Source organism: Salvelinus namaycush, unplaced genomic scaffold (assembly GCF_016432855.1).
Source record: "Salvelinus namaycush isolate Seneca unplaced genomic scaffold, SaNama_1.0 Scaffold2217, whole genome shotgun sequence".
NCBI classification, from domain to species: Eukaryota; Metazoa; Chordata; class Actinopteri; order Salmoniformes; family Salmonidae; genus Salvelinus; species Salvelinus namaycush.
In genome coordinates, this window is record NW_024059028.1 from 12,846 (window position 1) to 35,234 (window position 22,389).

General features: G+C 45.6%; 1 protein-coding gene across 1 annotated transcript in view; it reads right to left on the reverse strand.

Moving 5' to 3' along the window:
• trpm2 (transient receptor potential cation channel, subfamily M, member 2) overlaps positions 1-22,389 on the reverse strand; it is a gene marked incomplete at both ends in the record, with an annotated part of 35,421 nt that overhangs the window by 12,249 nt on the left and 783 nt on the right. Inside the window, 7 exons of the mRNA XM_038984212.1 lie at positions 7,818-7,950; positions 8,317-8,435; positions 8,609-8,758; positions 11,397-11,478; positions 12,195-12,299; positions 12,738-12,850; positions 13,388-13,533. Coding sequence (XP_038840140.1) covers positions 7,818-7,950; positions 8,317-8,435; positions 8,609-8,758; positions 11,397-11,478; positions 12,195-12,299; positions 12,738-12,850; positions 13,388-13,533 — 848 coding nt within the window. The remainder of the gene's footprint in view (positions 1-7,817; positions 7,951-8,316; positions 8,436-8,608; positions 8,759-11,396; positions 11,479-12,194; positions 12,300-12,737; positions 12,851-13,387; positions 13,534-22,389) is intronic.

Consider the following 22,389-nt stretch of genomic DNA (forward strand, 5'->3'; position numbering starts at 1 on the left):
GTCCTCAGATTATCGCATGGTTTGCTTTCGCCGTAAAGCCTTTTTGAAATCTGACACAGTGGCTAGATTAACAAGTTCAGCTTTAATTTGGTGTATTGCACTTGTGAATGTATGAAAGTTAAATATTTGTAATAATTTTTGGGGAATTTGGCGCTCTGCCATTTCACCGGATGTTGTCAAATCGATCCCGTTAACGGGATTTGAGCCCAAATAAGTTTTTAAGGGCTGCATTCAGTATGTTTTTACATACTGGACTGTTCAATTGAACGTAAATGGTGCTTTACTGAACGACCACTTGAAAAAACGTGGAGTGGTTGTGTTGTACAGGAACGTTCTGTGGAAACGTGTTGTTCGGTACAAACCATTCAACAGAGTAGGAAACGTTCAACTGAACACACCTCTGCTGTCTCTCTCTCTGTTAAAACGTCTGGTTTCAGAGCCCTTCAGAACAGGACTTGAATGGCAGTCTATGGCAGGCGAAAACAGATGTTTTTTATTGGCTGATCTCTCAGTCCATCACCATCTTCTAGAACGTCCAACTCTTTGTGGATTTCAAAGAGCGACCAGTGCAAGTAATGGGATAAACAAGGAAGTGGGTTCGGGAAATTAAAAAGTATGTATCTCAGAAAAAGTTTGTACATATATACTTTACATGCCCACTCAGAATCATCTAGAAGAAGATGACACTACAGTGTCCGTTTTACAGCCTCCTGAACAATTCTTCTATTTTAGTGGTTTTTTTACGTTGATCTTAACTTTGTTTTGTACATCATCATCATCATCTCCACCATCATTTCCTATTAACAATAACAGCTTTTGGACATCAGAAAACCACTAACCGCGATTTGGTTGAACTAGTCAGCAGCTCTGGATGTCAACCAGGCCCTACTCCAACCTAAGAGGAAAAAAGAGGCAGGAGAGGCGGCCTCCTAACGAGATTACGTCGACGAACAAATACACCGGTTTTGCCTTCTTTTTTTTGTTGGTGAACGTACAGTCACTGGAGAACAAACTGGATGAACTCCGTACGAGACTATCCTTCTCAACGGGACCTGAAGAAACTGGAATATTCTATGTTTCTAAAACAAGGACATGGATAATATCAGTGGTGGAAAAAGTACCCAACTGTCATACTTGAGTAAAAGTAAAGAAACCTTAATAGAAAATTACTAAAGTAAAAGTGAAATTCTACTTGAGTAAAAGTATTTGATTTTAAATATACTTAAGTATCAAAAGTAAAAGTATAAATAATTTCAAATTCCTTCTATTAAGCATACCAGACGACACAATGTTTGTGTTTTTTTAATTTACGGATAGCCAGGGGGACACTCCAACACTCAGAAATAATACATAAGAAGCTTTTGTGTTTAGTGATTCTGCCAGATCAGCGCCATTGGAGATAACCATGGATGTTCAATTGATAAGTGAATTGGATCATTTTCCTTTCCTGCTAAGCATTCAAAATGTAACGAGAACTTTTGGGTGTCAGTGAAAATGTATGGAGTAAAAAGTACATTATTTTCTTTAGGAAGTAGTGAAGTAAAAGTTGTCAAAAATATAAATAGTCAAGTAAAGTACAGATACCCCAAAAAACGACTTAAGTAGTACTTTACACCACTGGATAATATATATATCTCTCAAAGGTTTATCGTCCAGGCCGATTTCAAGAACTTTGAAAGTTTCTTCAAGTGCAGTCGCAAAAACCAAGCGCTGATGAAACTGTCTCTCATGAGGACCGTTACAGGAAAGGAAGACACAGAGTTACCTCTGCTGCAGAGGATAAGTTCATTAGTTCAATTTAATTACGTTCATTAGAGTTACCAGCCTCAGAAATTGCAGCCCAAATAAATGCTTCACAGAGTTCAAGTAACAGACACATCTCAACATCAGCTGTTCAGAGGAGACTGCATGAATCAGGCCTTCATGGTCGAATTGCTGCAAATAAACCACTACTAAAGGACACCAATAATAAGAAGAGACTTGCTTGGGCCAAGAAACACGAGCAATGGACATTAGACCGGTGGAAATCTGCCCTTTGGTCTGATGAGTCCAAATGTGAGATTTTTGGTTCCAACCACCGTGTCTTTGTGAGATGCAGGGTAGGTGACTGGATGATCTCCGCATGTGTGGTTTCCACTGTGAAGCATGGAGGAGGAGGTGTAATGGTGTGGGGGTGATTTGCTGGTGACACTGTCTGTGATTTATTTAGAATTCAAGGTATACTTAACCAGCATGGCTATCTCAGCATTCTGCATCATCCCATCCCATCTGGTTTGCGCTTAGTGGGACTATCATTTGTTTTTCAACAGGACAATGACCCAACACACCTCCAGGCTGTGTAAGGGCTATTTTACCAAGAAGGAGAGTGATGTAAGTGGCCTCCCCAATCACCTGACTTCAACCCAATTGAAATGGTTTGGGATGAGTTGGACCGCAGAGTGAAGGAAAAGCAGACAATAAGTGCTCAGCACATGTGGGAACTCCTTCAAGACTGTTGGAAAATCATTCCAGGTGAAGCTGGTTGAGAGAATGCCAAGAGTGTGCAAAGCTGTCATGAAGGCAAAGGGTGGCTACTTTGAAGAATCTCAAATCTAAAATAATTTAGATTTGTTTAACACTTTTTGGGAACTACATGATTCCATATGTGTTATTTCATAGTCTTGATGTCTTCACTATTTTTATTTTTATTTATTTTTTATTTCACCTTTATTTAACCAGGTAGGCTAGTTGAGAACAAGTTCTCATTTGCAACTGCGACCTGGCCAAGATAAAGCATAGCAGTGTGAACAGACAACAACACAGAGTTACACATGGAGTAAACAATAAACAAGTCAATAACATAGTAGGAAAAAAAAGAGCATCTATATACAATGTGTGCAAAAGGCATGAGGTAGGCAATAAATAGGCCATAGGAGCGAATAATTACAATTTAGCAGATTAACACTGGAGTGATAAATCATCAGATGATCATGTGCAAGTAGAGATACTGGTGTGCAAAAGAGCAGAAAAGTAAATAAATAAAAACAGTATGGGGATGAGGTAGGTAAATTGGGTGGGCTATATACCGATGGACTATGTACAGCTGCAGCGATCGGTTAGCTGCTCAGATAGCAGATGTTTAAAGTTGTTGAGGGAGATAAAAGTCTCCAACTTCAGAGATTTTTGCAATTCGTTCCAGTCGCAGGCAGCAGAGAACTGGAAGGAAAGGCGGCCAAATGAGGTTTTGGCTTTAGGGATGATCAGTGAGATACACCTGCTGGAGCGCGTGCTACGGGTGGGTGTTGCCATCGTGACCAGTGAACTGAGATAAGGCGGCACTTTACCTAGCATAGCCTTGTAGATGACCTGGAGCCAGTGGGTCTGACGACGAACATGTAGCGAGGGCCAGCCGACTAGAGCATACAGGTCGCAGTGGTGGGTGGTATAAGGTGCTTTAGTAACAAAACGGATGGCACTGTGATAAACTGCATCCAGTTTGCTGAGTAGAGTATTGGAAGCTATTTTGTAGATGACATCGCCGAAGTCGAGGATCGGTAGGATAGTCAGTTTTACTAGGGTAAGTTTGGCGGCGTGAGTGAAGGAGGCTTTGTTGCGAAATAGAAAGCCGACTCTAGATTTGATTTTGGATTAGAGATGTTTGATATGAGTCTGGAAGGAGAGTTTGCAGTCTAGCCAGACACCTAGGTACTTATAGATGTCCACATATTCTAGGTCGGAACCGTCCAGGGTGGTGATGCTAGTCGGGCGTGCGGGTGCAGGCAGCGAACGGTTGAAAAGCATGCATTTGGTTTTACTAGCGTTTAAGAGCAGTTGGAGGCCACGGAAGGAGTGTTGTATGGCATTGAAGCTCGTTTGGAGGTTAGATAGCACAGTGTCCAAGGAAGGGCCAGAAGTATACAGAATGGTGTCGTCTGCGTAGAGGTGGATCAGGGAATCGCCCGCAGCAAGAGCAACATCATTGATATATACAGAGAAAAGAGTCGGCCCGAGAATTGAACCCTGTGGTACCCCCATAGAGACTGCCAGAGGACCGGACAACATGCCCTCCGATTTGACACACTGAACTCTGTCTGCAAAGTAGTTGGTGAACCAGACAAGGCAGTCATTAGAAAAACCAAGGCTACTGAGTCTGCCGATAAGAATAAGCCTTGGCCAGGTCGATGAAGACGGCTGCACAGTACTGTCTTTTATCGATGGCGGTTATGATATCGTTTAGTACCTTGAGCGTGGCTGAGGTGCACCCGTGACCGGCTCGGAAACCAGATTGCACAGCGGAGAAGGTACGGTGCGATTCGAGATGGTCAGTGATCTGTTTGTTGACTTGGCTTTCGAAGACCTTAGATAGGCAGGGCAGGATGGATATAGGTCTGTAACAGTTTGGGTCCAGGGTGTCTCCCCCTTTGAAGAGGGGGATGACCGCGGCAGCTTTCCAATCCTTGGGGATCTCAGATGATACGAAGGAGAGGTTGAACAGGCTGGTAATACGGGGTGCGACAATGGCGGCGGACAGTTTCAGAAATAGAGGGTCCAGATTGTCAAGCCCAGCTGATTTGTATGGGTCCAGGTTTTGCAGCTCTTTCAGAACATCTGCTATCTGGATTTGGGTAAAGGAGAAGCTGGGGAGGCTTGGGCGAGTAGCAGCGGGGGGGGCGGAGCTGTTGGCCAAGGTTGGAGTAGCCAGGAGGAAGGCATGGCCAGCCGTTGAGAAATGCTTGTTGAAGTTTTCGATTATCACGGATTTATCGGTGGTGACCGTGTTATCTAGCCTCAGTGCAGTGGGCAGCTGGGAGGAGGTGCTCTTGTTCTCCATGGACTTTACAGTGTCCCAGAACTTTTTGGAGTTAGAGCTACAGGATGCAAATTTCTGCTTGAAAAACCTGGCCTTTGCTTTCCTGACTGACTGCGTGTATTGGTTCCTGACTTCCCTGAACAGTTGCATATCGTGGGGACTCTTCGATGCTATTGCAGTTCGCCACAGGATGTTTTTGTGCTGGTCGAGGGCAGTCAGGTCTGGAGTGAACCAAGGGCTATATCTGTTCTTAGTTCTGCATTTTTTGAACGGAGCATGCTTGTCTAATATGGTGAGGAAGTAACTTTTAAAGAATGACCAGGCATCCTCAACTGACGGGATGAGGTCAATATCCTTCCAGGATACCCGGGCCAGGTCGATTAGAAAGGCCTGCTCGCAGAAGTGTTTTAGGGAGCGTTTGACAGTGATGAGGGGTGGTCGTTTGACCGCGGACCCATAGCGGATACAGGCAATGAGGCAGTGATCGCTGAGATCCTGATTGAAGACAGCAGAGGTGTATTTGGAGGGCAAGTTGGTCAGGATAATGTCTATTAGGGTGCCCATGTTTACGGATTTAGGGTTGTACCTGGTGGGTTCCTTGATGATTTGTGTGAGATTGAGGGCATCTAGCTTAGATTGTAGGACTGCCGGGGTGTTAAGCATATCCCAGTTTAGGTCACCTAACAGAACAAACTCTGAAGCTAGATGGGGGGCGATCAATTCACAGATGGTGTCCAGGGCACAGCTGGGAGTTGAGGGGGGTCGGTAGCAGGCGGCAACAGTGAGAGACTTATTTCTGGAGAGATTCATTTTTAAAATTAGAAGTTCGAACTGTTTAGGCATAGACCTGGAAAGTATGACAGAACTTTGCAGGCTATCTCTGCAGTAGATTGCAACTCCTCCCCCTTTGGCAGTTCTATCTTGACGGAAAGTGTTATAGTTGGGTATGGAAATCTCAGAATTTTTGGTGGCCTTCCTAAGCCAGGATTCAGACACGGCAAGGACATCAGGGTTGGCAGAGTGTGCTAAAGCGGTGAGTAAAACAAACTTAGGGAGGAGGCTTCTGATGTTGACATGCATGAAACCAAGGCTTTTTCGATCGCAGTCAACAAATGAGGGTGCCTGGGGACATGCAGGGCCTGGGTTTACCTCCACATCACCCGAGGAACAGAGGAGTAGTAGGATGAGGGTGCGGCTAAAGGCTATCAAAACTGGTCGCCTAGAGCGTTGGGGACAAGGAATAAAAGGAGCAGATTTATGGGCATGGTAGAATATATTCAGGGCATAATGTGCAGACAGGGGTATGGTGGGGTGCGGGTACAGCGGAGGTAAGCCCAGGCACTGGGTGATGATAAGAGAGGTTGTATCTCTGGACATGCTGGTTATAATAGGTGAGGTCAGGACAAAGGAGGTATCAGAGGTATAAGGAGTGGAACTACGGGCTCCATTGCAAACCAAAACAATGATAACTAGCCTGAACAACAGTATACAAGGCATATTGATATTTGAGAGAGACATACAGTAAGGCATAAAGTAATTGCAGGTCTTGATTGGGAGAGCTAGCTAAAACAACAGGTGAGACAACAGCAGCTAGTCAGCTAACACAACAACAGCAGGTAAAATGGCGATGACTAGGCAGAGAGGGTCGGATTAACTACACACAGAGCCTGAGTTCGCGGCTGGGGCCAACAGATAAACACAAATAAACAGAATGGAGTACCGTGATTAATGGACAGTCCAGCAGGCATCAGCTATGTAGCCAAGTGATCATAGTGTCCAGGGGGCAGCAGTAGATGGAACAGGGAAGCCGCCACTACGCTAGCACGCGGCGTTTAAAGTTAGTAGCCCGGGGGTGGTCTGCTCAGACGGAGGGGGTCTGCTCAGACGGAGGCCGGTTGAGGGCACAGCGGATGGAGAATTCGTCGGCAGACCAGACGTGGTGGTGCGGCGGGGCGCCGTGTCGACAGAGAATCCAAGCCAGATGGCGAAAGAGGTATTGTAGAATTTTGTTTGCTAACTGGTGCTAGCTTCGTGGCAGTGGCGCTAGCTGCAAGCTGTGAGCTAGCTAGCTGCAAGCTGTGAGCTAGCTAGCTGCAAGCTGTGAGCTAGCTAGCTGCAAGCTAGCTGTGAGGATCAGAAGTAGTGGCTCAGGGATTACGGCAGGAATCCGGCGTTGTTGTGGAGAGACAGTCCGATACTGGTAGATTGGTGAGTAATATCCAGGCTAAGAACAGGGCTGGTGTCTGTGCAGAAGGTAAAAGCCGCTAGCAGTGGCTAAAAATGACTAAATAGCTTGTAGCTGATTAGCTGGTTAGCTACTGGAGATTCTTGAATGTGTTCCAAAGTTAAAAATAATAGCGATTCCGTATCACATTGGGTGAGGCAGGTTACCGGAAGGTATAATCGAATTAAAAATCGAAAAGAGATAGAAAAAAAAAAAATCTACAATGTAGAAAATAGTACAAATAAAGAAAACAGACTTGAATGAATAGGTGTGTCCAAACCTTTGACTGGTATATTTTCTTTATTATTTATTTCACCTTTATTTAACAAGGTAGGCAAGTTGAGAACAAGTTCTCATTTACAACTGCGACCTGGCCAAGATAAAGCAAAGCAGTGCGACACAAACAACAACACAGAGTTACACATGGAATAAACAAACATACAATCAATAATACAGTGGAATACAGTGTGTGCAATTTATTGTTTTATCCACATGTGTATGTTATGCCTAACCGTAGCCTTAAATTAAGACCAAAAAGCTTATTTTTGTTTTCCTGAATTTCTAAGTTATAGCCGATTTTGACTTTGTGGCTGTGGTAACTATTTGAAAGGGCAGTGAATTCTCTGCTACTTTGAGAACTTGTAAACAAGCCTCCTGTGTGTTAGATGCAGATGGTTAACTGGTGTTAGCTTTATAAAGCCTGATGTAGTTTGTTGATATTCAACATTTTTACACAACTACAGCGGCTCACAATAGTCTAGACACAATAACAGGAAGTTAATGTGTATCAATCCATCCTCTCACCATTCTCCTGACGATGATGATCTTGGGGCCCAGAGTTTTACTGATGATGAAGATGGCCATGAGACGAAGACAGAAGATGATGAAGTCGATACACAGGATGACCTTCCCTGCATAGAACAACCTGGTGGTCAGTCTGCAAGTGAAATATACAGTAGATCAGTAGTATGAGGTCATCTCTCGTGATAGACATGAACGCTGGAATCATTAATGGTGAAACGGCCATTTGCTGTATTACATTTCTACTGCGCGAACAACAGCATATGGAGCTGTTTCCCCACAGTGGAGTCCATATTTAACGTTAGCTAGCGTTTCCTACAGCGCAGTCCATCTTTAACGCTAACTAGCGTTCCCCACAGCGGAGTCCATCTTTAACGCTAACTAGCGCTCCCTACAGCGCAGTCCATATTTAACGCTAGCTAGCGTTCCCTACAGTGGAGTCCATATTTAACGCTAGCGAGCGTTAGAGGAAGAAGAAAATGAGGAAGAGGAGGCAGCTCACCTGAAGGCCAGGCCGATGAGGAAGAGCAGGATGGACAGAAAGTCTAGAATGTTCCACATGTCATTAATGTACATATCAGCCTTCTTACGGAACCCAAACCCATCTGGGTCATGGAACAGCTGAGGGCACAAACAACACATTGTTAATACTGTAGACACATCCATCTTCTAACGTCATACTCGTTTGGCTAATCTATTTTGACTTTAGGTAGAATAGGATGTGCGTGTGTGTGCGTGTGCATGTGTGTGCGTGCGTGCGTGCGTGTTTGTGAGCACAGGACAAGGTGTCTCACCTGTCGGATTTCCTCACAGACCAATGAGATGAGCCAGACATAGAGAAGCCCCTCCCTCCAGGAGGGCGTGGCCTGGAAGTCGATCATCAGCACCACAGAGAACAGCAGCAGGAAGCTGAAGTAGGACAAGATGTTCCAGTAGAACTTCACCTGTATGGGGAGAGGTCAACAGAGGTCAGGGGCCAGGTAAGGTTTAACAACAACAGTAGAACTTCACCTGTATGGGGAGAGGTCAACAGAGGTCAGGGGCCAGGTAAGGTTTAACAACAACAGTAGAACTTCACCTGTATGGGGAGAGGTCAACAGAGGTCAGGGGCCAGGTAAGGTTTAACAACAACAGTAGAACTTCACCTGTATGGGGAGAGGTCAACAGAGGTCAGGGGCCAGGTAAGGTTTAACAACAACAGTAGAACTTCACCTGGGGAGAGATCAACAGAGGTCAGGGGCCAGGTAAGGTTTAACAACAACAGTAGAACTTCACCTGGGGAGAGGTCAACAGAGGTCAGGGGCCAGGTAAGGTTTAACAACAACAGTAGAACTTCACCTGGGGAGAGGTCAACAGAGGTCAGGGGCCAGGTAAGGTTAACAACAACAGTAGAACTTCAACTGTATGGGGAGAGGTCAACAGAGGTCAGGGGCCAGGTAAGGTTAACAACAACAGTAGAACTTCAACTGTATGGGGAGAGGTCAACAGAGGTCAGGGGCCAGGTAAGGTTAACAACAACAGTAGAACTTCACCTGTATGGGGAGAGGTCAACAGAGGTCAGGGGCCAGGTAATGTTAACAACAACAGTAGAACTTCAACTGTATGGGGAGAGGTCAACAGAGGTCAGGGGCCAGGTAAGGTTTAACAACAACAGTAGAACTTCACCTGTATGGGGAGAGGTCAACAGAGGTCAGGGGCCAGGTAATGGTTAACAACAACAGTAGAACTTCACCTGTATGGGGAGAGGTCAACAGAGGTCAGGGGCCAGGTAATGGTTAACAACAACAGTAGAACTTCACCTGTATGGGGAGAGGTCAACAGAGGTCAGGGGCCAGGTAATGGTTAACAACAACAGTAGAACTTCACCTGTATGGGGAGAGGTCAACAGAGGTCAGGGGTCAGGTAAGGTTTAACAACAACAGTAGAACTTCACCTGTATGGGGAGAGGTCAACAGAGGTCAGGGGCCAGGTAATGGTTAACAACAACAGTAGAACTTCACCTGTATGGGGAGAGGTCAACAGAGGTCAGGGGCCAGGTAATGGTTAACAACAACAGTAGAACTTCACCTGTATGGGGAGAGGTCAACAGAGGTCAGGGGTCAGGTAATGGTTAACAACAACAGTAGAACTTCACCTGTATGGGGAGAGGTCAACAGAGGTCAGGGGCCAGGTAATGGTTAACAACAACAGTAGAACTTCACCTGTATGGGGAGAGGTCAACAGAGGTCAGGGGCCAGGTAATGGTTAACAACAACAGTTGAACTTCACCTGTATGGGGAGAGGTCAACAGAGGTCAGGGGCCAGGTAAGGTTAACAACAACAGTTGAACTTCACCTGTATGGGGAGAGGTCAACAGAGGTCAGGGGTCAGGTAATGGTTAACAACAACAGTAGAACTTCACCTGGGGAGAGGTCAACAGAGGTCAGGGGCCAGGTAATGGTTAACAACAACAGTTGAACTTCACCTGTATGGGGAGAGGTCAACAGAGGTCAGGGGTCAGGTAATGGTTAACAACAACAGTAGAACTTCACCTGGGGAGAGGTCAACAGAGGTCAGGGGTCAGGTAATGGTTAACAACAACAGTAGAACTTCACCTGGGGAGAGACCAACAGAGGTCAGGGGTCAGGTAATGGTTAACAACAACAGTTGAACTTCACCTGTATGGGGAGAGGTCAACAGAGGTCAGGGGTCAGGTAAGGTTTAACAACAACAGTAGAACTTCACCTGGGGAGAGGTCAACAGAGGTCAGGGGCCAGGTAAGGTTAACAACAACAGTTGAACTTCACCTGTATGGGGAGAGGTCAACAGAGGTCAGGGGTCAGGTAAGGTTTAACAACAACAGTAGAACTTCACCTGGGGAGAGGTCAACAGAGGTCAGGGGCCAGGTAAGGTTTAACAGCAACAGTTGAACTTCACCACAGAGGTCAGGGGTCAGGTAATGGTTAACAACAACAGTTGAACTTCACCTGGGGAGAGGTCAACAGAGGTCAGGGGCCAGGTAAGGTTTAACAACAACAGTAGAACTTCACCACAGAGGTCAGGGGTCAGGTAAGGGTTAAAAACAACAGCAGAACTCCCCCTGGGGAGAGGTCAACAGAGGTCAAGGGTTAGGGGTTGGGTAAGGGTTAAAAACAACAGCAGAACTTCCCCTGAGGAGAGGTCAACAGAGGTCAAGGGTGAGGGGTTGGGTAAGGGTTTACCTGAGGAGAGGTCAACATAGATCAAGGGTGAGGGGTTGGGTAAGGGTTTACCTGGGGAGAGGTCAACATAGATCAAGGGTGAGGGATTGGGTAAGGGTTAAAAACAGCAGCAGAACTTCCCCTGGGGAGAGGTCAACAGAGGTCAAGGGTGAGGGGTTGGGTAAGGGTTAAAAACAACAGCAGAACTTCCCCTGAGGAGAGGTCAACAGAGGTCAAGGGTGAGGGGTTGGGTAAGGGTTAAAAACAACAGCAGAACTTCCCCTGAGGAGAGGTCAACAGAGGTCAAGGGTGAGGGGTTGGGTAAGGGTTAAAAACAACAGCAGAACTTCCCCTGGGGAGAGGTCAACAGAGATCAAGGGTGAGGGGTTGGGTAAGGGTTTACCTGAGGAGAGGTGAAGAGGCTGACCAGCCGGGTGGAGACTGTCAACGGTTTCAGACCCAGAGGGATCCTGGCAAGGAGGTCACTAAGGGGGTAGACGGCAAGGGTGAGAGGTCAGGAGGGAGGTGTCAGGTAGGTGTTTATAGCTGCAGAATGTAAACCAATGCATCAGAAATGTCACCCTTTATCCTTCTAGTGCACTACTTTCATAGGGAATAGGGGGCCATCTGGGACAGACTCTCAGTCTACTTTTATAGGGAATAGGGGGCCATCTGGGACAGACTCTCAGTCTACTTTTATAGGGAATAGGGGGCCATCTGGGACAGACTCTCAGTCTACTTTTATAGGGAATAGGGAGCCATCTGGGACAGACTCTCAGTCTACTTTTATAGGGAATAGGGGGCCATCTGGGACAGACTCTCAGTCTACTTTTATAGGGAATAGGGGGCCATCTGGGACAGACTCTCAGTCTACTTTTATAGGGAATAGGGGGCCATCTGGGACACATCCTCAGTCTACTTTTATAGGGAATAGGGGGCCATCTGGGACAGACTCTCAGTCTACTTTTATAGGGAATAGGGGGCCATCTGGGACAGACTCTCAGTCTACTTTTATAGGGAATAGGGGGCCATCTGGGACAGACTCTCAGTCTACTTTTATAGGGAATAGGGGGCCATCTGGGACAGAATCTCAGTCTACTTTTATAGGGAATAGGGGGCCATCTGGGACAGACTCTCAGTCTACTTTTATAGGGAATAGGGGGCCATCTGGGACAGACTCTCAGTGTATAATCAGACTCACTGTACAGGAGGCTTCCTCCTGGTGCAGGCCTGGCTTCCTGTTAATGACTCCATGGTGAGCAGCTCAGCACTCCTCTCTGCCTCTCTCTGGATGGACTCATCACGCCTGGGGGATTAGAGAGGATATTACTCACCCAGACCATGTTCAGCGTGTAGTCAATTATACATCCAGTTAGATTCACTTCCCTGAGTGAGCAAGATGGCAGTTCAGTCTTTTCCCATTGGGTGTTGCTGCCACCATGTGGTGTGCCTGAGGTTTTACCACATTCTCTCTCCTCACCCAGACTCTGTCCTCCTATATCTGGTAAACCACTACATTGTTACAGAGCTGTGGCCACCAGTACCTACCTGAATCCCAGGAAGCCAGTGTAGATGAGCAGGAAGAACAGCACAGAGCAGCACCCTTCACAGAAGGGTTACGGGACAGAGTTAGGGGTTAGGGGGCCGGGGTTAGGGGACAAGGTTATGGACCATGGTTAGGGGTTAGGGGCCAGGGATAGAGGTTAGGGCTTAGGGGCAAGGTTAGGGATCAGAGGTTAGTTACCTGAATCCCAGGAAGCCAGTGTAAATGAGAGGGAAGAACAGCATACATAGCAGCACCCTCCACAGAGGATTGTCCGCCGCCAGCTCCCCACACCAGATCTGGGTCAGGAGAGCCTGGGGGAAACAGAACGGAAAACTCAGGACCAGATCTGGATCAGGAGAGCCTGGGGGAGACAGAACAGACGACTCGGGACCAGATCTGGATCAGGAGAGCCTGGGGGAGACAGAACAGACGACTCGGGACCAGTTCTGGATCAGGAGAGCCTGGGGGAGACAGAACAGACGACTCGGGACCAGTTCTGGATCAGGAGAGCCTGGGGGAGACAGAACAGACGACTCGGGACCAGTTCTGGATCAGGGGAGCCTGGGGGAGACAGAACAGATGACTCGGGACCAGATCTGGATCAGGAGAGCCTGGGGGAGACAGAACAGACGACTCAGAACCAATCACAGACACAGTGCTACACAACACACATAAGGGAACACCTGCTTTAGAAACAGTTTAATCCACTACTGCTCCACTAGATCTCACAAGACCAAAGGCAGTGTAAGGAAAATATTTGTGAGAAGTGTGATTAATTAAATACAATTCAAAAGGGTAGTGATAATATAACTGGAGTTACCTGAACCCCAGAATGACCTTTGACCTACCTGAACCCCAGAGTGAGCAACAAAGCTCTTGTCATCAGCCTCCAGAGCCAGCCTCAGACAAGTGGTTTGACCCCAGGATGAAGAGACCCGGATTAGCAGCCTCTGGGCACGCTCCTCATCACAGCAGTGGCACTCACTGAACACACCTGAGACAACACACACACAGGACATACACTGAACACACCTGACAGACAGGACCACTCACTGAACACAGCTAAGAGAGACAGGACTTGGTCACTCAGTCTCACCACAAGATAACAGGACTGGCAGATGGGAGACTAATTTGTAAAATAACAAAGTCTGCTCATTAATTTCCAGTGCTTGACTTGGACTGAAATAGATGTCGGTACTCAGTTTTGGTGCCGGTAAAATGTATATTTCGGTGCAGGGCCCGGTTGCATAAAACATCTTGAGTTTCCCTTCAGAGTTTACTTGAAGGAATGCTTTTCCCTTAAATAAGGGAATTGTTTAAGGGTGTTGCATAGAGCCCCCCAAACATTTCCTTAGGTAAGGGCATAATTGAAGGTGTTTTATGGTAGTTTGAAGGCATGTACGGTTACCACGGAGAAAACCTGATTCACTGACTGAACATCTCTCAAACAGATCACAAATTAGAACTTCTATCTTCAAGAGCGCGAGCGGTCTAGCGAGGGCACGTGGCTTGGTGAAGCTCATACAATGAGGAACTAGAGCGCGAGCGGTCTTGGTGAAGCTCATACAATGAGGAACTAGAGCGCGAGCGGTCTTGGTGAAGCTCATACAATGAGGAACTAGAGTGCAGGTGAAACCTTGCGGGGGCATCTGGCATAATGTGTAATGTTTTGATCAAATGTTGTGATAAATGAGGTAAGCAGGTATGCCCTGAGTTACAGGTGGATATAACACCTAACACCTGTTGCCCTGGGTTACTGTTGTTAGGTGTTATTGTGAGTGTTTTGTTATTCCTGGTACTCAGAAAATACGAGATTTGTTGGGACCGTGTTACATAGTTAGATAGGAGACGGGTACTGTGTAGGTAGTTTTGCCCATTTGGATAGACGTCAGATAATCTATATAACAGCTGAGAAAACGCTGGTTGACTTGAACAAACAAGACGAACTGGCACAGACAGACAGAAAACACAGGTATAAATACCCAGAGGATAAGTGGGGAAGATGGGCGACACCGGGAGGGGGTGGAGTGCTTCTACACCTGCATTGCTTGCTGTTTGGGGTTTTAGGCTGGGTTTCTGTACAGCACTTTGAGATATCAGCTGATGTAAAAAGGGCTATATAAATACATTTGATTTGATTTGATTTGGAGACAAGCACAAGGACAGGTGAAACAGATGAGGGCGTGACAATTATTGCAATAATGAATCGCTGTTAAATAAAGATTGATTGTTTGAATAATTGTCCAAATCTCTCTCAGTATACATGAATTTCCACGACACTGTACTGCACTATTTAATTGGTTAATACAGACAGTATGTCTCAGTGCTGTATTGTGTGTCTGTGCTGCACTAGACCATTGGTTAATACAGACAGTATGTCTCAGTGCTGTATTGTGTGTCTGTACTGCACTAGATCAGTGGTTAATACAGACAGTATGTCTCAGTGCTGTATTGTGTGTCTGTGCTGCACTATTTAATTGGTTAATACAGACAGTATGTCTCAGTGCTGTATTGTGTGTCTGTGCTGCACTAGACCATTAGTTAATACAGACAGTATGTCTCAGTGCTGTATTGTGTGTCTGTGCTGCACTAGACCATTGGTTAATACAGACAGTATGTCTCAGTGCTGTATTGTGTGTCTGTGCTGCACTAGACCATTGGTTAATACAGACAGTATGTCTCAGTGCTGTATTGTGTGTCTGTGCTGCACTATTTAATTGGTTAATACAGACAGTATGTCTCAGTGCTGTATTGTGTGTCTGTGCTGCACTAGACCATTGGTTAATACAGACAGTATGTCTCAGTGCTGTATTGTGTGTCTGTGCTGCACTAGACCATTGGTTAATACAGACAGTATGTCTCAGTGCTGTATTGTGTGTCTGTGCTGCACTAGACCATTGGTTAATACAGACAGTATGTCTCAGTGCTGTATTGTGTGTCTGTGCTGCACTATTTAATTGGTTAATACAGACAGTATGTCTCAGTGCTGTATTGTGTGTCTGTGCTGCACTAGACCATTGGTTAATACAGACAGTATGTCTCAGTGCTGTATTGTGTGTCTGTGCTGCACTAGATCATTGGTTAATACAGACAGTATGTCTCAGTGCTGTATTGTGTGTCTGTGCTGCACTAGATCATTGGTTAATACAGACAGTATGTCTCAGTGCTGTATTGTGTGTCTGTGCTGCACTAGACCATTGGTTAATACAGACAGTATGTCTCAGTGCTGTATTGTGTGTCTGTACTGCACTATTTAATTGGTTAATACAGACAGTATGTCTCAGTGCTGTATTGTGTGTCTGTGCTGCACTAGATCATTGGTTAATACAGACAGTATGTCTCAGTGCTGTATTGTGTGTCTGTGCTTCACTAGATCATTGGTTAATACAGACCGTATGTCTCAGTGCTGTATTGTGTGTCTGTGCTGCACTAGATCATTGGTTAATACAGACAGTATGTCTCAGTGCTGTATTGTGTGTCTGTGCTGCACTAGATCATTGGTTAATACAGACAGTATGTCTCAGTGCTGTATTGTGTGTCTGTGCTGCACTAGATCATTGGTTAATACAGACCGTATGTCTCAGTGCTGTATTGTGTGTCTGTGCTGCACTAGACCATTGGTTAATACAGACAGTATGTCTCAGTGCTGTATTGTGTGTCTGTGCTGCACTAGACCATTGGTTAATACAGACAGTATGTCTCAGTGCTGTATTGTGTGTCTGTGCTGCACTATTTAATTGGTTAATACAGACAGTATGTCTCAGTGCTGTATTGTGTGTCTGTGCTGCACTAGACCATTGGTTAATACAGACAGTATGTCTCAGTGCTGTGTTGTGTGTCTGTGCTGCACTAGATCATTGGTTAATACAGACAGTATGTCTCAGTGCTGTATTGTGTGTCTGTGCTGCACTAGACCATTGGTTAATACAGACAGTATGTCTCAGTGCTGTATTGTGTGTCTGTGCTGCATTACAGTATGTCTCAGTGCTGTATTGTGTGTCTGTGCTGCACTAGATCATTGGTTAATACAGACAGTATGTCTCAGTGCTGTATTGTGTGTCTGTGCTGCACTATTTAATTGGTTAATACAGACAGTATGTCTCAGTGCTGTATTGTGTGTCTGTGCTGCACTAGACCATTGGTTAATACAGACAGTATGTCTCAGTGCTGTATTGTGTGTCTGTGCTGCACTAGATCATTGGTTAATACAGACAGTATGTCTCAGTGCTGTATTGTGTGTCTGTGCTGCACTAGATCATTGGTTAATACAGACAGTATGTCTCAGTGCTGTATTGTGTGTCTGTGCTGCACTAGACCATTGGTTAATACAGACAGTATGTCTCAGTGCTGTATTGTGTGTCTGTACTGCACTATTTAATTGGTTAATACAGACAGTATGTCTCAGTGCTGTATTGTGTGTCTGTGCTGCACTAGATCATTGGTTAATACAGACAGTATGTCTCAGTGCTGTATTGTGTGTCTGTGCTTCACTAGATCATTGGTTAATACAGACCGTATGTCTCAGTGCTGTATTTTGTGTCTGTGCTGCACTAGATCATTGGTTAATACAGACAGTATGTCTCAGTGCTGTATTGTGTGTCTGTGCTGCACTAGACCATTGGTTAATACAGACAGTATGTCTCAGTGCTGTATTGTGTGTCTGTGCTGCACTAGACCATTGGTTAATACAGACAGTATGTCTCAGTGCTGTATTGTGTGTCTGTGCTGCACTATTTAATTGGTTAATACAGACAGTATGTCTCAGTGCTGTATTGTGTGTCTGTGCTGCACTAGACCATTGGTTAATACAGACAGTATGTCTCAGTGCTGTGTTGTGTGTCTGTGCTGCACTAGATCATTGGTTAATACAGACAGTATGTCTCAGTGCTGTATTGTGTGTCTGTGCTGCACTAGATCATTGGTTAATACAGACAGTATGTCTCAGTGCTGTATTGTGTGTCTGTACTGCACTATTTAATTGGTTAATACAGACAGTATGTCTCAATGCTGTATTGTGTGTCTGTGCTGCACTAGATCATTGGTTAATACAGACAGTATGTCTCAGTGCTGTATTGTGTGTCTGTGCTGCACTAGATCATTGGTTAATACAGACCGTATGTCTCAGTGCTGTATTGTGTGTCTGTACTGCACTAGACCATTGGTTAATACAGACAGTATGTCTCAGTGCTGTATTGTGTGTCTGTGCTGCACTATTTAATTGGTTAATACAGACAGTATGTCTCAGTGATAGAAATAGAATCAATAGAATGGGCGTCCCCATTCAAGTTAATGATGGCATAATGGGTGGACCGGCGGCCATTGCGAGTGTACCCATAGGCGCAAAGCACGAAGTAAAAGCTAGGTTCAAAATATACAGATTAAACCTGCACTGCGTAACTATGTGTGTACAGGTGTTATTGGAGACCGCTTGATATAGCAACTGCTCAGCATCGGACCGTAAATAGCTACAGGAGGGTAGCGCGAACGGCCCAGTACATCACTGGGGCCAAGCTTCCTGCCATCAAGGACCTCTATACCAGGCGCTGTCAAAATTGTCAAAGACTCCAGCCACCCTAGTCATAGACTGTTCATTATGCTATCGCACGGCAAGCGGTACCGGAGCGCCAAGTCTGGGACCAAAAGGCTCTTAACAACTTCTACCCCCAAGCCATTAGACTGCTGAATGAAATGGCCACCGACTATTTATATTTACCCCTTATTTTATTCGTATTTATTCTGAGCACTGACTCTGTTGCACAGGCTCGATGTACACTCACTGGACTCTGACCACACACTCACTGGACTCTGACCACACACTCACTGGACTCTGACCACACACTCACTGGACTCTGACCACACACTCACTGGACTCTGACCACACACTCACTGGACTCTGACCACACACTCACTGGACTCTGACCACACACTCACTGGACTCTGACCACACACTCACTGGACTCTGACCACACACTCACTGGACTCTGACCACACACTCACTGGACTCTGACCACACACTCACTGGACTCTGACCACACACTCACAACACACACACATACTACGCTGACACTCCCAACACACACACACACTACGCTGACACTCCCAACACACACACATACTACGCTGACACTCTCAACACACACCCAACACACACACACACTACGCTGACACTCCCAACACACACACATACTACGCTGACACTCCCAACACACTCCCAACACACACACACTACGCTGACACTCCCAACACACACACACACTACGCTGACACTCTCAACACACTCCCAACACACACACACACTACGCTGACACTCTCAACACACTCCCAACACACACACACACTACGCTGACACTCTCAACACACTCCCAACACACACACACACTACGCTGACACTCTCAACACACTCCCAACACACACACACACTACGCTGACACTCTCAACACACTCCCAACACACACACACACTACGCTGACACTCACAACACACACACACACTACGCTGACACTCCCAACACACACACACACTACGCTGACACTCCCAACACACACCCAACACACACACACACACTACGCTGACACTCACAACACACACACACACTACGCTGACACTCTCAACACACACACATGCTGACACTCTCAACACACACACATGGATATTGACGCCACACACATACATTCACATTCCTTCACATACGCTGCTGCTACTCTCTGTTTATTATCTATGATAGTAACTTTACCCCTACATACATGTACATATTACCTCAATTACCTCGACTAACCCGTATCCCTGACTCAGTACCGGTACCCTTTCTATTTAGCCTTGTTATTGTTATTTTATTGTGTTACTATTTTTCCTTTAGTTTATTTTGCAAATGTTTCCTCCTTAAAAAAAAACTGCATTGTTGGTTAATTAAGGGCTTATACAGTGCATTCATAAAGTATTCAGACCCCTTGACTTTTTCCACATTTTGTTACATTACAGCCTAATTCTAAAATTGATTAAATAAAAAATTATCCTCAAATACTCACAATACTCCATAATGACAAAGTGAAAACAGGTTTTTCTAAATTATTGCAAATTTGTAAAACATTAAATATTATTTACAGAAGTATTCAGACCCTTCGCTATGAGACTCGAAATTGAGCTCAGGTGCATCCTGTTTCCATTGATCATCCTTGAGATGTTTCTACAACTTGATTGGAGTCCACTTGTGGTAAATTCAATTGATTGGACATGATTTGGAAAGGCACACACCTGTCTATATAAGGTCCCACAGTTGACAGTGCACGTCAGAGCAAAAACCAAGCCATGAGGTCGAAAGAATCGTCCATAGAGCTTCGAGACAGGATTGTGTCAAGGTATAGATCTGGGGAAGGGGACCAAAACATCTATGCAGCATTGAAGGTCCCCTCCATCATTCTTAAATGGAAGAAGTTTGAAACCACCAAGGCTCTTCCTAGAGCTGGTCGCCCGGCCAAACTGAGCAATCGGGGGAGAAGGGCCTTGGTCAGGGAGGTGACCAAGAACCTGATGGTCACTCCAGAGTTCCTCTGTGGAAATGGGTGAACCTTCCAGAAGGACAACTGCCTCTGCAGCACTCCAACAATCAGGCCTTTATGGTAGAGTGGCCAAACAGAAGCCACTCCTCAGTAAAAGGCACATGACAGACCATGAGAAACAAGATTCAGTGGTCTGATGAAACCAAGATTGAATTCTTTAGCCTGAATGCCAAGCGTCACGTCCGGAGGAAACCAGGCACCATCCCTACGGTGAAGCATGGAGGTGGCAGCATCATGCTGTGGGGATGTTTTTCAGCAGCAGGGACTGGGAGACTAGTCAGGATCGAGGGAAAGATGAATGTAGCAAAGTACAGTGAGATCCTTGATGAACACCTGCTCCAGAGCACTCAGGACAGACTGGGGCGAAGGTTAGTAAGGACATGTCTAATTGTGTCAGCTACTGTACCGATAGTTAATAAGGACAGTATATGTCTTAGTGTGAAGGCTACTGTACCGATAGTTAATAAGGACAGTATATGTCTTAGTGTGAAGGCTACTGTACCGATAGTTAATAAGGACAGTATATGTCTTAGTGTGAAGGTTACTGTACCGATAGTTAATAAGGACAGTATATGTCTTAGTGTGAAGGTTACTGTACCGATAGTTAATAAGGACAGTCCTCCTCCGCTCTCTCCACTGGCTTCCAGTTGAAGCTTGCATCCGCTACAAGACCATGGTGCTTGCCTACGGAGCTGTGAGGGGAACGGCACCTCCGTACCTTCAGGCTCTGATCAGGCCCTACACCCAAACAAGGGCACTGCGTTCATCCACCTCTGGCCTGCTCGCCTCCCTACCTCTGAGGAAGTACAGTTCCTGCTCAGCCCAGTCAAAACTGTTCGCTGCTCTGGCACCCCAATGGTGGAACAAACTCCCTCACGACGCCAGGACAGCGGAGTCAATCACCACCTTCCGGAGACACCTGAAACCCCACCTCTTTAAGGAATACCTAGGATAGGATAAAGTAATCCTTCTACCCCCCCCTCCCCCTTAAAAGAGTTAGATGCACTATTGTAAAGTGGTTGTTCCACTGGATATCATAAGGTGAATGCACCAATTTGTAAGTCGCTCTGGATAAGAGCGTCTGCTAAATGACTTAAATGTAAATATGTCTCATATGGCTACTGTACTGATGGTTAATAAGGACAGTATGTCTCAGTGTGAAGGCTACTGTACTGATGGTTAATAAGGACAGTATGTCTCAGTGTGAAGGCTACTGTACCGATAGTTAATAAGGACAGTATGTCTCAGTGTGTGGGCTACTGTACTGATGGTTAATAAGGACAGTATGTCTCAGTGTGTGGGCTACTGTACTGATGGTTAATAAGGACAGTATGTCTCAGTGTGTGGGCTACTGTACTGATGGTTAATAAGGACAGTATGTCTCAGTGTGAAGGCTACTGTACTGATGGTTAATAAGGACAGTATGTCTCAGTGTGAAGGCTACTGTACCGATAGTTAATAAGGACAGTATGTCTCAGTGTGTGGGCTACTGTACTGATGGTTAATAAGGACAGTATGTCTCAGTGTGAAGGCTACTGTACTGATGGTTAATAAGGACAGTATGTCTCAGTGTGTGGGCTACTGTACCGATAGTTAATAAGGACAGTATGTCTCAGTGTGAAGGCTACTGTACTGATGGTTAATAAGGACAGTATGTCTCAGTGTGAAGGCTACTGTACCGATAGTTAATAAGGACAGTATGTCTCAGTGTGAAGGCTACTGTACTGATGGTTAATAAGGACAGTATGTCTCAGTGTGTGGGCTACTGTACCGATAGTTAATAAGGACAGTATGTCTCAGTGTGAAGGCTACTGTACTGATGGTTAATAAGGACAGTATGTCTCAGTGTGAAGGCTACTGTACCGATAGTTAATAAGGACAGTATGTCTCAGTGTGAAGGCTACTGTACCGATAGTTAATAAGGACAGTATGTCTCAGTGTGAAGGCTACTGTACCGATAGTTAATAAGGACAGTATGTCTCAGTGTGTGGGCTACTGTACCGATAGTTAATAAGGACAGTATGTCTCAGTGTGTGGGCTACTGTACCGATGGTTAATAAGGACAGTATGTCTCAGTGTGTGGGCTACTGTACCGATGGTTAATAAGGACAGTATGTCTCAGTGTGTGGGCTACTGTACCGATGGTTAATAAGGACAGTATGTCTCAGTGTGTGGGCTACTGTACCGATAGTTAATAAGGACAGTATGTCTCAGTGTGTGGGCTACTGTACCGATAGTTAATAAGGACAGTATGTCTCAGTGTGAAGGCTACTGTACTGATGGTTAATAAGGAC